Source organism: Schistocerca nitens, chromosome 7, assembly GCF_023898315.1.
Source record: "Schistocerca nitens isolate TAMUIC-IGC-003100 chromosome 7, iqSchNite1.1, whole genome shotgun sequence".
Classification (NCBI taxonomy): Eukaryota; Metazoa; Arthropoda; class Insecta; order Orthoptera; family Acrididae; genus Schistocerca; species Schistocerca nitens.
Window position 1 is genome coordinate 633444506 of NC_064620.1, and position 18554 is coordinate 633463059.

Consider the following 18554-nt stretch of genomic DNA (forward strand, 5'->3'; position numbering starts at 1 on the left):
ATCCTGTTTTTTAACTGAACCTTCAACTACACCGAACATTTAATTTGCCACTTTCTGAGAACAAATCACATGTGAAACTACTTTTTGTATGGAACAGTAACTTTAATATTGCTACGTTATTACATGTATTGTGTGATCAGTTACTATTGTATGTAAATGCCACATGTAACAAAGACTTTTGCAATAAGCTGTGTGAGGCACAGTTCAGTCTTTTAAAATGTTAAGCTCGAAAATGGCTGTTTGTGCATCAGGTCACGAATTCCAAAGCATAACATTGACTACGAAATGTACTGTAAACTTCTACTCTTGCAACAAGTTACTTGAAATGAAATATATTTTAACACTCATTTGAGCACAGGCATTATTGCACTGACCAATCACACTACTGATAGTAATTGTGGTAAATTTTAACTTTATAACCTAAACTGAAACTATTCTTAGAAGATGATCAACTGTTAAATTTCAAAGTGTAAGATGGATATGGTGTTTAATGTTTATAGACTTTTTATGTCACTTCCCATCTGTGTTATCATTTTGATAGCTTGGCTATATTCACCAAACCAACAGGATGAGAGCAGCTTTTAGCTTACCGTATGACAATCATTTTGAAATAAATACTCTAAAAGAGCTAATTTTGTTTATTGCTTCTGAAATTCATTGAATAACTGAGAAGCAAATTTAGTTTCAGTGTAATTATACTTGAAAACAAGATGTGATGGTGTAGCAGTATTGTTTGTTACGATGCACATTGCTTACCATGTTTCAAAACTGAGACTGAAAAATTACTGAAAACTATATTAATTCGAGAATCAACTTCAAATTAATTTAATGTTAGTAGGTGAAAGGGCAGCCAGTTGCAACTTACTAATATTCAGTTCTGGCTGAGCCTGTAACCACTTTATTTGCACAACTGAAACATTATCTCACAATGCAATACAATCATTGAAATCTCAATTATAACAGTCATTATTTATACTTGACATAGGAAACAGGCTCACAAAATGTCTGTAGGCAAAAATGAAATTTGGATCTGCTGACAATATAAGAAAACAGTATTGTTCAAATAAAGCAATTTTCAACATATTCACTGTGATGAGTGAATACCCATGTACATGCCTAATTAGAAAAACAACAAACAAATTCTTGCCTTTTACTTGATGTGCCATTGTGATTTGTAGCAGCAACCACATTTTCTTCATGTCTCTGTCCATGTGAATTAATGAGGCTCACCATAAAGCCTTTCAGAACAGCAGTGACTCAAATATTATGTCCGGAAATTCTTGCATCTGCAACAGTTGAATTAGAGATAAGTGTGTAAGCTATAGCCACACAGATTTTTAAATGTTTTGACACATAATTAAGCACATTTTTAAATTTATATATCCAGACTTTGACAACACTTCATCCAGAAAAGGCACCAAAAGAAAACCTATAGTCATTATTCTTATCATATTCCAATTTCTGTTCAGTGTAGAATCAAACAATGGCAACTCCTCATTGGAATATCAACAATGTAGGAAAAGATAGATCACTATTTACCGTAAAGAAGACACGTTAAGATGCAATCAGGCACAGTTAAAAAACATGTACGCAAAGCTTTCTGCCACAGTCTTCATTAGTAAAAGAGAAATGGAGAAACGTGTGTATGAATGGTGTGTGTGTTTTGTCTATTTCTCTTTTGTTGATGAAGATTGTGGCCAAAAGCTTTAAGTGTCTTTTAATTGTGCCTGTCTGCAACTTAATGTGTCTTTCAGTGTGGTTCTGTAGTCTCAGACATAAATAGTTTTTTTTTGGGGGGGGGGGGGGGGAGAAAGTAACATGCTAGTATTGATATTTTATGATGTACAGTTCCATCAAAAATTTTGTGGTGTAAAAATGTTCAGTGTAGTTGTCTTCACTTAAAACTTCCGGGCTGATAGGCCGTGGTCGAAGTATAAAACTGTCTCCTGACGTTTCGTCTCCGACTGCGGGAGACATCCTCGCCGCTGTACCTCCGAGGATGTCTCCCGCAGTCGGAGACGGAACGTCAGGAGACAGTTTTATACTTTGACCACGGCCTATCAGCCCGGAAGTTTTAAGTGAAGACAATACCGGCCGTGAAAGTTTACATTGTATGATCAGTGTAGTTGTATGTTGTAACTAAGTAGTTGATTTCAGTACTTCCTATTTGCTTATGCACAGACCAGATTATTTGATGGTTAGGATATCGAACATTTGTGTAAGGGTAGTGATGATCAAATCCCTGCCTATCAAACCTAAATTAGATTTTCTGCGGATCCCATAACCATGCGATGTGATTGCAGTGTGTGTTTCTCAAACAGTACTGCAGTAACTTTCCTACATGTCAATATAAAATTCCTTTATGCCCTCTCTATATGACTGGTATTATTGCACCATGAAACTATAACCTTACTTTCATTATTTTGTATAACTAAAATCTCCATAGACCATGAACATCGATGAGGAGGGATTGTTTTTATGCTTCAACAACACAGGTAGCCATAACTTTAATACAATAGAGCAGTATCTGTGGAGAGGCCAGACTAACCTGTGGTTCCCAAAGAGGGCCAGCAGTCTGGATGATTCACTAATCTTGCCTCATAGCACTAGCCACAGTTGCCTTGCTTTACTGGTACAGTGAACAGCTGAAAGAAAGGAACAACTAAAGCTGTTGAACACACAAAAGTTGAGATAGACACAAAGCCAACAGCCAACGGAGTAGTAAAAGTTTATACACCACTGTCTCTGCAAATGTAGAGATTGAAAGAATATGTGTTGAGATAAAATGATTCATTCAGGTAATTAATGGAGACAAAAATATGTGACGAGGGTTGGAATTCAATATTAGGAAAAAGAAAAGATCGTAAAACAATAGGAAAGATGCTTCTCACCTAAATGTTCATAGAAAATGTACCATAAATCATCTTTTTTTTCCCAATAAAGCTATGATGTAAATGTGTCAGGACTGATCTTGTTCTTGATATAAATAAATTATCTTACACACATATATGATGTGCAGCAATCTGAAACTGCTTGCTGACAGCCACATTGAAGGTCACTTACAGGGGAAGCGAATTGTTGACTTAGGTTTATTGGGAGAATCCGAAAAAAGAGTAGTTCACCTGTAAAGGAAACTGCGTGCAGAGCACTTGTGCGACCCAATTGTAAGTACTGTCAGAGTTGGGGATCCCGAACAGCCCAGACATCAAAGCAATTAGGAGGCATGGTGCGAGATGTGTTACCATTCCGGCAACAGACTAAAAAACGGTCCTACTGCCATCTGCATATGTCGCATATAAGGTCTATCAAGGCAAGCTGAGAGTGGAGCTTATGTGGAAGCATATAGACAGTAGTTTTTCCATCACACTGTTGAGAGGGAAACAGGATAAGGAAGGGCTAGCAGTGATAAGAGGCACCTTCTGTCATGCAATTTATAGTAGTTTGTAGAGTGCATATGTGGATAAATAGATTTCATTGCCACCTAAAAGTAATCACAGAAATAATCTAATGTTCTTGGTTGGACAGGAAGATGGTGAGGAAAATCACTAACTATGAAGCTTACGGAATGCTAAGACTTTATTCGAATCAGGCTTAGCTCAGCAGACAGAAACAAAGAAAGTTTTCAGACAGTTATATAGAGGGGGAATGTCAGTCTTAAAAGTGGAGTTGAACCTTTGTGCTACAGTTTTGAGGTCCTGTGCAGTGTTTGACAAACATTCCCAACTGTGCCTAAACTCTGTCCAGCTTTTGAAAGTATTGGACTGTGATTTGAACCCATAAAGAACATCGTGCCATTCCTCAAGACTATTACTATAAAAATCTCAACTTCTAGCTGCTACATTGTAACACCTTGGGGAGGGAGAGGTGGATTTGTAAGGCACCTCTATTTCTTAAGTGCTGGAAATGAAGGGATGAGTAAAGGTATGATTGTAAATTTGAATGAATTTTCATTGTGTGTCCAAACCATAAAGCTTAGTCACCATTTTATTCCCATTAAGTGACTTTATTGCACATTGTGACAAAAACTTCAGTGATATCAATACCAATTCTGACCATCCTGCGATTAACTGCAGATTATTTGTGTAAGAGGGAAATAAAGCAGTGGCTGTAGCTTCAATGGTTGGCACACTGGACTCGCATTTGGGAGGATGACGGTTCAAATCGTCATCCGGCCGCCCTGATTCAGGTTTCGCATGATTTCCTTAAATTGCTCCAGGCAAATGCCAGGGATGGTTCCTTTCAAAAGGCATGGCTGATTTCTTTCCCCATCTTTGACACAATGTGAGCTTGTGCTCAGTCTCTAATGACCTCGATGTCGATGGGATGTTAAACTCAATCTTACTTCCTTCCTTCCTTCCTTGTAGAATCAGATCAGCCAATGTTGATTTGTTGAGGTTGTCTTAAATTGTCAGTATGCCCTGATCTTCCAGATTATTGTTTGTGCAGTTGTTGCTTTGCATATGTAGACAGTTTGGTCCCTTAGGAATTCACACACCTTTGAACATATGTAGACACATAGAGAAATATGAAACACTAATGAGGGATGTTACATGCATAACAACATCAATTTCTCTTTCCAGGTGCAATCAACAGTACAGGATATATTTGGTAGGCAACCTAGTCGATCTGTGAACCCAGATGAGGCTGTTGCTGTCGGAGCAGCCATTCAGGGAGGTGTTCTTGCTGGTGATGTAACAGATGTTCTCCTGCTTGATGTCACACCTCTGTCTCTGGGTATTGAGACACTGGGTGGAGTCTTTACAAGGCTTATATCACGAAATACCACAATACCGACAAAGAAGAGCCAGGTAAGTTCAAATTTAGTTTTAGTGCGTGGAATTCGTGTGTTTTACTACAAAAAAAAAAAGCGCTTTGGTTGGAATATGTTGGTGTTCCATTATTGTTTTGTGTAATGTAAGGAAGTGGGTGTGTTATGTATCCAGAGATCGAAGATTACTGCATTGAATAACTTTCTGAAGAGTTTATTCAGTAACATAAAAAATAACAGTTTGAATTGCGTACTGGCCCCAATAGGATTTTTAAAAATTCCATTAAGTAATTAAAGATAATGGTATTAATAACTTTAGTGGAAATAACTGTGAAATCCTTTTTGGACATTCCAAGGTTCGTAGAGAGCATTTGGATACTGAGGTACCATTATCAACAGTAGAAATACAGCTCAGCAGTGATTGATAAATATATTTAAATCCACTGTCCTTTGTGGAATTAATGTGATTCTTATAAAATAAATTATAGCCATGCTGGTGGAACAGCATTGCTGGAAGGGAAAAGTCCTGTTTCACATAATTATAAATGCAAACTTCATCACACCATCACGAGAGGATGACCGTGGGAAAAACTACAAAGGGCATGTGATAAATTTAATTTGTCCCCGAGACAATTCTTACCGTGTTGTAAACCCAGATTTCACACAGAATGGATCAGAGACAATTCCAATAGAAGTTGAGAGTAAAGGTGGCTACCTCTGGGATCAAAACAACTTTATCTAACATAGAAGGCTACTTGTAACAGAGGCTTAGAATGCATACCAAACAAATCTAAAAAACTGTTCAGTTGTTGTGGTGCACAAAAATGCAGAACTGTAAAACCAAAGGAATTACAGATTGGAGCATTATTGCTCACGAAAAGAATTAAGTCAATAAAGCAAATTACATACAGCTTCCTGGTAACTGTAACAGTGTGCAGATGATAAAATTCAAGTCATTGGCTGCTAAATGCAAAGAAGTTCTTCCTAATAGTAATTGAAAAAGGGATTTTAAAAAAGAGCCAGACAGCTGATCCATTAATTAGGTGGGCATCACATGCTTCACAACCAGACATGAGTTTACCCAAATTCTCTATTAGAGAGAGAACAAAAATCATTAGTCACTGGAGAGCCATAACTCTCCTGGTTAAGATGATATGTCGACCAAAGTACCAAAACTTTCAACAAAATAATATAATTGGTTATAATAGAAGGAAACATTCCACGTAGGAAAAATATATCTAAAAACAGAGATGATGTGACTTACCAAATGAAAGTGCTGGCAGGTCGACAGATACACAAACAAACACAACAATACACACAAAGCTTGAATTTTGTGTGTATTGTTGTGTTTGTTTGTGTCTGTCGACCTTCCAGCACTTTCATTTGGTAAGTCACATCATCTCTGTTTTTAAATAATATAATTGGATAGATAAAAAAATCTATTCACCAAGTGGTGGCAGAACACACACCTAAAAGGAGGTTATAATTAGGCAAGCTTTCGGAGCTAGTGGCTTCTTCTTCAGGCAGAAGGGTTGAAGGGGAAGGAAGAGGGGTGAAGGAAAAGGAATGGGGAGGTCTAGGAAAAGGGGTGGATTTGAACAAAGTCACTCAGAACTACAGATCACGAGATACCAGATGGGATGAGATGGAAGGACTGACTGTTGGGGACTGCACCGGATGAGATTTGAAAACCTGAGAGCTTAAAGGTGGAAGACAGGGTAATACGCAAGACAGAGATTACTACTAAAACATCGTGCACAAGTTAATAAGAGTGAAAAGCTAAGTGCATTGTACGTAACAGGTGGGGGAGGGGGGGGTGGCGAAAAATAGACAGGTAAGAAAATGAAAGATGTAGAAAATTAAATGGAGGAAAGAAAAGAGTTGTTACTGTGCAGAAATGCAGAGGTGGAAGAAATTAATGCCCAGTGGGTGGCAGGAATTAAGATGTCGCATCACTAGTTCCCAGTTGCGGAGTTCTGAGAAACTGGTATCTGGGGGAAGAATCCAGCTGGCGCGTGTGGTGCAACAGGCAACAAGATCACGGTTGTCATGTTGTAGTGCATGCTGTGCAACAGGATATTGCGTGTTGCCCAGTATAAAAAGTCTGCGTGTGTCCATTCATCCTAACTGATAATTTGGTGGTATTCATGCTGATGTGAAAGGCCGAACAATGCTTACACTGTCATTTCACAGGTGGCTCTCTCTTTTGATAGTGTGTGTTTTGCCAGTTACAAGGCTGGTATAGGTGGTGGTAGGAGAGTGCATAGGGCAAGTCTTGCAGTGGGGTCAGACACAGGGGTAGGAGCCATACGGTAGGGAGATGGATGCAGGAGCAGCATGGAGTCTGACGAGAATACTGCGGAGATTAGGAGGGTGGTGAAAAGCTGTGTGGTGGGAAAAATCTTGTACTGAATGGATCTCATTTCAGGGCCTGATTTTGGGAAGTCAGTGCCTTGTCAAAGTAGCTGATTAATACATTCCAGACCAAGATATTATTGAGTGACCAGTGGTTTGCTCCAGAGTTGTTGTTTGGAGGGATCAGCAGTACCAGGATTGAATGCGATGGCCCAGGAAATCTGCTTTTGAACTAGGCTCGTGGGGTAATGACATCCAGTGAAGGCTAAGGTGAGAATGGTGGTATATTGCTGTAAAGAGTTTGCAGCTGAACAGATATGTTTGCCTCAAATGCCAAGGCTGTATGTAGAAGTTAATTTGTTTTGTACTTCAGTTTCTTGGTATTTTACTACACTCTTTTAATTTATTTTAAACGAATCATCTAAATATGACTTGGTAACAAATGAAAACCAGTTATGGTACTCTTCTGTGATCTGAGGCTGAAACATACAATAAAAAAAAAATTACAAGGCAGTCGCTGTGTTTTCCTTTGTATGAAAGCAGTATATCTTAAACTCAGTCCTGGTAGAGCTGAACAAGAAAGTTTTCATGTCTGCATGTTCTATGATGATGCAGAAGCTTTCAGCCCCCCCCCCCCCCCTCCACACACACACACACACACACACACACACACGTATGCTAGCTTTCAGAAGTAATAGTTACTTCCATGGGGAGGAGAGGGAGCTAGGTTGGGGAAGGTTAAAAGGGAAGAGCAGGTAATGCAGACTCAGGATAAGAGGGACCTGCCTATTGTGAGAGTCTGAGTGACGTGCCCTTCCTTTTTAACATTCTCCAATCTATCCATATCTTCTTCTCAAGGAAGGAAAGATTAGTTCCAAAAGCTACGAAGGTGTGTGCGCTGTTATGTGTGCATCTATCAGCAGTACTGACATTTCTCATCAAGGTAAGTACTGGTCAACAGTTTTGTTGCATTCATAATTTTCTTGAGAGAATTTTCCCTCTGACACAGAACAGGCTTAAAACTATTTCACAACACACAGCTTAGCTCACAGTATAAAAAGACTTCTATTAGAAAATTCTAAGCAAATAAAAATGGTTTCCAGGTATCAGAAGTGGAGATCAGTAGGCACCTACTATATGAAACTCCATCTTTGTAGTTTTTAGGTATCATATTGCAACAGCATGTGTATAAGTTTACAAAAAGCCTTGGATCCGTGTGTGTTGCACTTATAAGTCTCTTCCCTTGCTCTGATGGGATTGTTAGCATACTTCCACTCAGTACTGTCACATGGTGTAATTTTCTGGGGTGATGCAGATCTTGCAGAAAAGTATTTACATATTCTACAGAAGGGTGCATTGAGAATGTTACATAACAAATGTCTTGCGGAAGGCTTTTGTGAGTATTTTGGATTCTTAAATGTTTGTCAGTATGTCACACTGTAATGGCATTTGAGGTTGATAAGTTAATTTTAAGATGAGACGTGAAATTCTCAACCACCTACTAGAAGTAAAAAGTATTTTCATACAGGCCGTTGTGTCCTTATCTAGGTCTCAGGATGGAGTTTTATATCAATTGCAATGGAGTTTTATATCAAGTGCGATGATTTATAACAGGTGGGTGACAGAAGTCACCAAAAACTGCAAGTCCCCAGTTGTGTGAATTGTGTTCCACAACCCATCCCTCTAGGGGAGATTTGACCATTATTAATAGAAAAATTGTTGTTGGAAATAAGTCATTTATTTAATCACTTTAATCTTTATACTTTTTTTTTTTTTTTCTTCCAGGTATTTTCAACTGCTGCCGATGGACAGACACAGGTAGAAATTAAGGTCCATCAAGGAGAAAGAGAGATGGCAGCTGACAATAAATTATTAGGTCAGTTTACTTTGGTGGGCATCCCACCAGCTCCACGTGGTGTTCCGCAGATTGAAGTCACTTTTGATATTGATGCTAATGGAATTGTCCATGTTTCGGCCCGAGATAAGGGAACAGGAAAGGAGCAACAAAGTAAGATTCTTGTTATTTATTATTTATTGTATAAGTAGTGTATATAATGATGAAAATAAATTTATCTGACTACATAGAGAGCACACATTAGTTCTACATGTGACTTTAAAAATATAAAGCTGAAGCAGTATATTGAAATGTCACTTGTTTATTGACGTGTAAGTTCTCTGTGGGTGGAAATGTATATTGCTTACTGATCACCATAACTTTCAAAAAAGATATTTATGAGGTCTGTTCAAAAAATTCTGTAACTTTGTCCACAAAATTTTTCTACACTTACCTTTCACTTATTGTGCATGGTCTCCTTGAAAATACTATCCTCTGCAATTGATAGACTAATCCCAATGCCGTCCACTTCCCGAAGCAGTCTTGGTACACCTCTTGCTGGATTGTGCGATGTACAGTCTGCGAATTTTCTTCTGTCTCGTCTATCATTGCAAATCTTCATCCTTTCAACAGGGTTTTCAACTTCAAAAATGAAAAAAATTTGCAGAGACCATGTCTGGAGTGTACAAATTATTATTAGCACAGTGATTTCGTTTTTTGTGCAATAGTCCCGTACCAACAGGGATGAATGTGCAGGTGTGCTATTGTGACGCAAGAGCCATGCATTCTCCCACCACATTACTGGCTGTTCCCTTCTCACATTTCCTCACAGGCGTCACAGCATGTCCGAATAGTACCATTAACAGTTTGTTCCTGTGGCATGAATTCATGATAACAAATCCTTCGATAGGTGTCGAAGGATGCCCTGAACGAGGGTCATCTTTAACTTTTGTCGGACCATTTTTAAATGGTGTGAACCATTTTTAAAACTTGAGTACAGCTTAATTACTCATCACCATTGGCTTCCAGCATCACTTGGTGTGTGTCTGTAAAGATTTTCTTGAGTTTCAAGCAAAATTTAATGCTGAAGCTTTGCTCCAACACAACGTTCTATTCAATGCAGCACCGAACAATAACGAAAAGACATACTATAATTAAACTTCCGGCAGTTACGCATTAAATGCAGGCATGTGCAGGGATGGCAGCCGCATTTCGCTGCAACACGCCATTGGTGCAAAATTATGAATACTCCAGAATTTTTTGAACAGACCTCGTAAATCACATTCTGATATTGAATTCTACAATTAAGTTGGGAGCACCTTAATACCAAAGCTGCAGAATTGAGTGGGGAGGGGATCACTAAACAGGTAGATCACTAATTGAAGTGGAGGGTCATTGAACAGGAAAAACACTCAAGGCATGAAAAAGATAACCATGTGGTGAAAAATGATGTACAGTTCCTATAAGCAGACAAATTGGTGACTGAAAGAAAGTGCCAAAAATCCTGTAAAATTGAAACAAGAGATGGTTAAATTTACTGCAATCAATGGTGAAAAGCAAATAAGACTGCAAGGGAATGATCACAAAGTATAGAAAAACAGTAGCCAAACAAGAAAAGTTGGTAGGTAGGCAAAGAAAAGAAATTGCAAAACGGAGAGAGAAGGCAGTTCAACAATAAAATTGGGTAACCAATAAAGAAAATTGGTTTGCAAGACACTGGAGATACAAGCTAACAGGAAATAGGTCACAAACCATTGAAAAAAGATACATGGTAAATTGAGTAGAATTGATATTTGGTAAGCTAACTGTCTCCTTGTGATTGTGTGGCAGCAGAGACAGTCACCTAATGTGGACAGCGGAAGATCCTTAGAAACCAGGACAACGTTGATGGACATAGGCCTTACTGCGAAGGGATGGATAGCATTCTGTAGTCGTGGTAAAGACAAGCTATCTAAGGGGTAAGGCCCTGAAATAAAACCTTGGCAGGTGTCCAGGCCATGAGGTGGCAGCCCCACCAGGACACTCGGGGGCTGTGGGGCTGATAACCCGCACCACCAAAAAACACATATCACAGAAACTAAAAGGAGAAACAGCCGGATGGATCTTAAGGATATGACCTTTGGCCTGAAAAGGAAAACCCGTATCGGGTTTTTGGAATGTAAGGACGTTGAGAGAGGCAGGGAGGCTAAGACAAGTTGAAAAAGAGATGGAGAACTATCGACTAGATATATTGGGACTAAGTGAAGTAAGGTGGCCAGAATCTGGGGAATTCCAAACACAAAATGGTGGAGTGTTGCTGTATGCGGGTCAGACAGGTGAGGACGCGATGCACAGGAATGGTGTAGGGCTCTTACTATCTAAAAGCAGCAAGAAGAGCTTACTGGAGTGGAAACCAGTCTCAGAACGGATAATAACCGCACGCTTTAAAACAAGTGTGCGATATGTCACTGTAATTCAATGCTATGCACCTACTGAAATAGCTAAAGGAGAATTAAAAGATGCATTTTATACAGAGCTTAACGGAGTTCTTAGACAAACAAATTCTAGGGACATAAAAATTTTACTGGGTGACTTGAACGCAAACGTTGGTTCAGAAAATGAAGGGCTTGAACATATCACGGGCGTGCATGGCATGGGGATCAGGAATGTAAATGGTGAACTGTTGATAGATACATGTGCTGAACATGACCTAGTCATTGGAGGCACATTGTTTCCACATCGTAACTGCCATAAGATAACGTGGGTTTCTCCAGACCACATTACCGAAAATCAAATAGACCACATAGTCATAAGCCGCAAGTTCCGACACTCTCTGTTAGATGTCAGAAATAGAAGAGGGGCAGACGTTGGAAGTGACAACCACCTAGTTTTGGCGGAATTCAGACTGAAGATAGTGGCAAATAGAACAAAGCTCAATCTTAGGTGCAAGAAAATAGAGGTGGCAAGATTAAAAGACCAACAGATCAAAGAAACATTTGCCCTTGAACTACAAAACAGATTCCAGGTCCTCTCTGAAGAAAACCTTATGGAAGAGGGAATTGAAACATGCTGGCAAAAAATCAAGAACAGTTATTTAGATGTGGGAGAAAAAATCCTAGGATTTAAGGCACATCAAAGGAAGGAATGGATCTCCGATGCTATGTGGAATGAAATCAGCCACAGAAAAGAACTAAAACTTAAGTTAAATTTTTGTAAGACAAGAGCGCAGAAGAGCGAAGCGCATAAAGAATACATGGAGGCGAACAAAAAAGTGAAAACATTGCTACGTCGAGATAAAAGGAAGTGGATAGATGAGCAAGCAAAATTAGCAGAAGGGGCAGCGAGACAAGGAAATATGAAAGACCTCTACAACATTACCAAACGGTTGTCAATGAAGAACTTCAGACATGAAGGACCAGTTAAGAACAAGAATGGTGTGACGCTTACAACTCAACAGGCACAGCTACAGAGATGGGAGGAACACTTCAGGGAACTGTTAAATTGTGAAGACAACCAAGAGGAAGTCGAAGACGACCAAGATATAAATTTGCAGTGCCCCACAATGGACGAAATTAGGATTGCCCATAGCACCGGAGCTCTTAAAAGCCAATATTGTAAGTACTGTTAAAATGCTCCATCCTTTGCTGAAGCATATTTGGCTTGAAGAGAAATCTCCAAAGGAGTGGAAAAATGGCTTGGTGGTAAAGCCCCAAAAAAGGGAAATTTGTCAGACTGTAACAACTGGCGTGGTATTACATTGTCAGTGCCCAGTAAGGTCCTCACCACAATTATTTTAAACAGAATTAAAGAATCCCTTGAAAAGCGACTGCGTAAAGAACAGGCCGGTTTTAGGGCACAACGCAGCTGTGTTGATCTTATCAACACTCTTAGGATCATCTTAGAGTAAAGCAAAGAATTCCAAGCAACCATATACCTGGCATTCATTGATTTTCAAAAGGCCTTCGATTCCGTGAAACAAAGTGCTCTGGCAGGTGTTGCGGAAGTATGGCATACCACAGAAGATCTTAAACATCATAAAAGATCTATATGATGGCTATGAATGCTGCATACTCCACAAGGGAAATATGACAGCCCATAAAAGTAACAACTGGAGTCCGGCAGGGTTGCATTTTGTCACCAACACTTTTTCTACTCATTCTAGACTCTGTTATGAGAAGAGTCACAGCAGGCAGGAGACGAGGAATCCAGTGGGGGATCCACGGACGTCTGGAGGATTTGGATTTTGCAGACATAGTTTTATTAGCTCCAAGGCTGACTCATATGCAAGCTAAATTAAACTTGCTGAAAGAAGCAGCAGAGACTGCTGGCCTCAAGATAAATACAGGCAAAACAAAGGAAATGAGAGTAAATTCAGGTAACATGGAGGTGCCCCTGTTAATAGGTGAGCAGCGAGTGGAGACTGTCAACTCATTCCTGTATCTGGGTAGTATAGTGGCGGAAGACGGTGGAGCTGGAGATGACATGAAAAACCGCATTAAAAAGGCAAATGCTGCCTTCATACAATTGTATCCAATATAGAAAAATAGAAATATCACATACAAAACAAAAATCTGTATTTTTAATACAAATGTGAAGGCAGTCCTTCTGTATGCCAGTGAAAGCTGGAAAATGGATAAAAAGATAACAACCCAGTTACAAAGCTTCATAAATAGATGTCTTCGACGCATCATGAATATCTGGTGTCCAGAAAAAATATGTAATGAGGAGCTCTGGCGAATAACAAACCAGATACCTATAGAAGACCAGATACGAGAGAGAAAGTGGGGCTGGTTGGGGCACACCTTGAGAAAACCAGATGGAGCCATCGAGAAAAAAGCATTGGAATGGAATCCCCACGGAACATGGAAGAGAGGAAGACCAAGGGGCACATGGAAGAGGACAGTGGAAGTGGAAGCAAAAAGAGTTGGCAAGACCTGGGCAGAATTGAGGCAAATGGCCAAAGACAGAGACGGATGGCGAGTTCTCCTGGATGCCCTATGCCCCCATAGGGGCCAAAGGAGTCAAGTCAAGCTAACTGTCACATGTTAACTAAAAATTAATTCTCGTCATGTTAACTACAAATTGATTTTCGTGAAGTGATTCTCCATTAATCCTGAACTGTGATTATTGGTTAGTGTTGTTAGCTGACAGAAACAGACATTAACACATTCATATTGTTGTATTATTACATAAGAATCATTGAGTAGCACTTGCAGAGGCAGTAGATTAACAACCAGCTTCACACTTAGCATTACTGACATCGGCAGTAGGGTGTATGTTGAGGGAAGGAATATTATTTCCAATTGTAACAATAATGGTAGTGATCTGGTAGTAAGTGTTGATGCATTGTTTGAACAATGAAATAAGTAATCCTGCAGTGAAACGGTCAGTAACAAGGACATTAAAGTTCATGGCAGAAAACAAGCTTTAGATCTGATACAACAGATTGCTCCACTGGCAACTCCCAGTAGCAGTAACAATGATGATATTTGTGAACATACAATAGAAAATAAGGTGCACGTAGATCAGGAACCATTGCCAACACATTGAAATGTAGCAATACCACCACCAGAAAAACTTCCATGAAACTTATGCAAGCCCATAGATAATGGTCTGTACATAATTTATTTATAAAGCTAGAAAACTGACACAAGAAGGATAGGAAAAATTATTCAGTCACATGCTAAGGATCTGTGGCCACTGTGTTAGTATCTCACAAGCAGGCAGAAACAGTTTAAAAATTGAAGCTAAATCCCCAGCAACTGCATATTACTTAGTACAGTCAGAAATGATATCTGAGCTAAATTTTGAGTCAAATGTTCCTAACCATATGGTGTTGAAACCTGGAGTAATTCAAGGTGTCTCTATGGAACGTTGTGAACTTCCAATGTTCATGTCATCAGAGTAAAGCGAAAGATGAAACTTGACACTCAGAATTTAATATGTTGTGTTATAAATTTGCAGGCCGGTAGTCTCACTTTTTACTCAAATCCTTCCATGGTATGTGTATATTCATAGCATATTCTGTGAAGTTACTCCACATGTAACAGCAGTGAATCGATGTTTCCAGTGTTTGTTGTGGGCACACAGCTTGGCAATGTTGAAGTCAATATCATAGCTGTCAGTATTGCAGTAAATATAAAAGAGAACAGCACCGCAATGCCAGTATATATTGCGTACATTGCTGTGATGGACATGAAGATACGAAGAAAAAATGTAGTATCTTCCTATTTAGGAAAAGAGTTAATGAAATAGCAGGTCAAGACAACTGGTGCTTTAAAGTGATTAAGAATTAATTACGCAATGCAACCTATTCTCAGACTGTTCAGTCTTTCCCTCTGCTTGCAAATATTGATGTACCTCAATTTCAGCCATTTGGACTTATAAAATTTACAAAGGAATTGGGACAACCCCCCCCCCCCCCCCCTTTTCTCCAGCAAGAATGGACTCAAAACAAAAGGGAGTGTAGAGGCCCTCAGAATCGTACAACATAATAGGTATGACATGTCAACAAACTGCTAATCCACCCATTGATAGAGCAGAATTGCTGCCAGGAAATACTTACATTGAGCAAACAAAAGAATCACTGAGGCTATAATTATCCACACCACTTATTAATAGACCCAAGAGGAAGTTACGGAAATGCGATCCCAGATAACACACATTCTCTGGCTTTAGAACCACAGAGTGAACATGGTTTGGTTTCAGTGATACTCTGGATGAAAAACTCTACAATGTAGTACTTCATTGGATGGAACAAATAAACTGAAGAAAATACACAGCTGTTAATAAAATCATAAATTGATGACCTGATATCAAGTTACAGGGTTGAACATTGTTCCATTATTTCAAGTAAAGTAAACTTAATCAGAAGGTTACAGCTGTTCTGCATAGCAACTGCAGCATTATCTCGAACGCGGCTCCAGCCGAATGAACAATTTTTAGTGAAAGGCTATTGTACTGTCCTCCATTGCATAATAAAAATCCTGCTCAACGTGTATAGGACTCTGTGAGATCGGTCTTGGAGTGTGGATACATATTTTTATCTTGATGGGGGGCAGGAAATTCAATATCAAAACTATACAAACTTCAAGTATGTATTCAAATACCTGCTGGAGGTATGTTTTTCCACACCTACCAAAGCTCTCCTTGTTGAGTCAAGGGAACAGTCACTGAATACTGGAAGTGGGAAAATTTGTGAATAAATTCATTCTGAAGTGAGTCTCGCAGACAGGACACCCTTTAATAAATGGCATAATGAAATATTGGTCAGACACCGAAAAACTTAACTATTGATCTGAAAAGAAAAGAAACCAGTCGACTATTAAATCCCTTGAGCGGTGAACCTTGTATGAAAAGAAACTACAAAAACATGATTCTTACCAGAATTTCTAGCCCCATTCAGGTACTGAGAAGAAAATGTTCTGATCTTTTATAACATTGCACAGTATAAAATTCTCCAAATTTGAAGACTGAAATCAACCCAGTTTGCTCAATATGGTTTTCTTGAATTGAAGGAAGATTTACACCGATGGATCCAGGACCATTGATAGCCAATAAAACAGGATGTGCAGTATACAACCCTGCAGAAAATTATCAAGTCTTTTATTCTCTACCCTTGGAGGCAACAATCTTATTATGCAGAACCCACTACAGTTAAGGGCAGCAGTAAAGTACATGATGTCTTGCAGATGAAGCAGTAAGACGGTATTAGCAGATACCCTGAATGAACTAAAGAGCCTAAAAAAAAAATTGACCATGTCACCTATAATTATAACATTATTACAGAATTCATTACAAACAAACAAGCAGAATACTAACAAAATCCTTGTGGATTCCAGAGCACAGTGCCATCTTTCATAATGCAGTATTAGACAGCTTAGCGAGGCAAGCAATGAACGTAAGTGAAATTCTAAGTGAGAGACTTCCTTGTCAAGGTATGCTGAGGTTAATCAATGAAAAAGTGATACACGACTGATAGAAACTACAAGATTCGGCAAAGATATCAAAAGCTGTAAAATGTGGCCAGCTGCAGCCTAAAATAACTGTGTCCTCTTGGTTTATTGATTAGAAAAGAGCAGAGGATTCATAACCATTACATGCCTGCGCTTAAATCATGACACATTCCCAACCCACCTGTTCTGGGAGTGCGAAGGAGACTTGAATCTTCTACTGTTCTTGTGTACCAGATACAAGACACAGCAAAAATCCTTTATGATCACATTGGTTAACGCAAAGATTCCACTTTCAACATCCGCTGCTGTGTTTTTGTCGACCAAAAAAGAGTGTAGGGTTTTAAATGTGGTGTTCACCCACTTATATATGTGTGACTTCACTATCTAGACATACGGATTTTTGTATATTGTTTTATTTCTTTTATTATTGTGGTGTGTAACTTTGAGTAGTTGATAGTGGTAACATGTATCAATCATTTAGTCATACTCGTAATATTTTTGTAACTATCAATTCATGAAATGTATAGTAGAATAACAATAAAGGTAGTTTGCAAATATGATGGATGGCTGTATGGCAATGGCCAAATGCCAAAAGTAAAACAAATAAAACTGAGGAGAAAGACAGGTTGTAATATCAGCAATAGTTATACTGTTATAAAAAAGTGCAATTTATGTTGGTTACATTTATTTAGTAACAAAAATAATCACTTCCCTATCATCCCACCCATGTAAACTCTCCTGACCCTGCGTTCTGGGCAATGTTTCCCTCTCCCCATTTCCTAAATGTCACTAGTCCTTTTTCTCCCTCTTCCTTTCCCTTCAACACTTCCCTGCAAATGCTATCCAGGGAAGGATAGTGTCAAAAGAAGTAATAGGTTGACAAGCAACTTTCTAACTGTAGTATTAATAATGCTGCTCCTTGTGTGAGTTGGATAGATATTATACGGGATTTGCTGTTGCTAGACTTCAAATGAGATGGAGCATAAGCACTACTGCCTTTGCTATTGTTATTGATAGCATAGTACGATTGATTGTAGGCCGGTTGAACCGTCATAGATTTCAGTGTATGTGTATTGCTAATAATAAGGGACCGGAATCTGTAGCATCTATTTTTGATGTAATTAGGATTTATTTTTAGCCAGATTAGCATCTATTTTTTGGCAACAATTAGACCGATAAAATAATCTCTTTTCTCAATGTTACATCCTATTCTTGGCAACTGTTTCATTTAATGCTATTGCACAGTCAATGTGCTTGAGGAATGAAAGAAAACAGGTATTTTACAACAGACTTTTCAAAATATGTGTTGTTATTGCTCAGAGAGTACAAATTTCAGCAGTAATTCCATTATGGTTACAGCAAATTCTATTCCTCAGAAGAAAGGAGAGTATAAATTTCTGCACTACTTTCGTTTAGATTACATCTCTTATCAGTTAAAATTGTATTATAGCGAGGTGGAATTCTCTCTCTGTCAACATTGTTTGTGGGTGTCCACAAAAAATCCAAACAATATTTGGCAAACATTTTATATTCGCTTTCTGTTCTCATGACCCTAAAACCTTTAATAACATCAACTCTATTGTGTTCCTTGAGCTCCTTCTCAACAAGTTTTTTGAAACACGCATTCCCACTAGACGCTGTGTGTTCTGTTGCTACTTTTGGA

The 18554-nt window shown here is 38.8% G+C and overlaps 1 protein-coding gene across 1 annotated transcript in view; it reads left to right on the forward strand.

Moving 5' to 3' along the window:
- Nucleotides 1-18554, forward strand: part of LOC126194673 (heat shock 70 kDa protein cognate 5) — a 96709-nt gene that overhangs the window by 66891 nt on the left and 11264 nt on the right. Inside the window, exons 10-11 of the mRNA XM_049932872.1 lie at nucleotides 4581-4808; nucleotides 8909-9131. Of these exons, the coding sequence (XP_049788829.1) occupies nucleotides 4581-4808; nucleotides 8909-9131 (451 nt within the window). The remainder of the gene's footprint in view (nucleotides 1-4580; nucleotides 4809-8908; nucleotides 9132-18554) is intronic.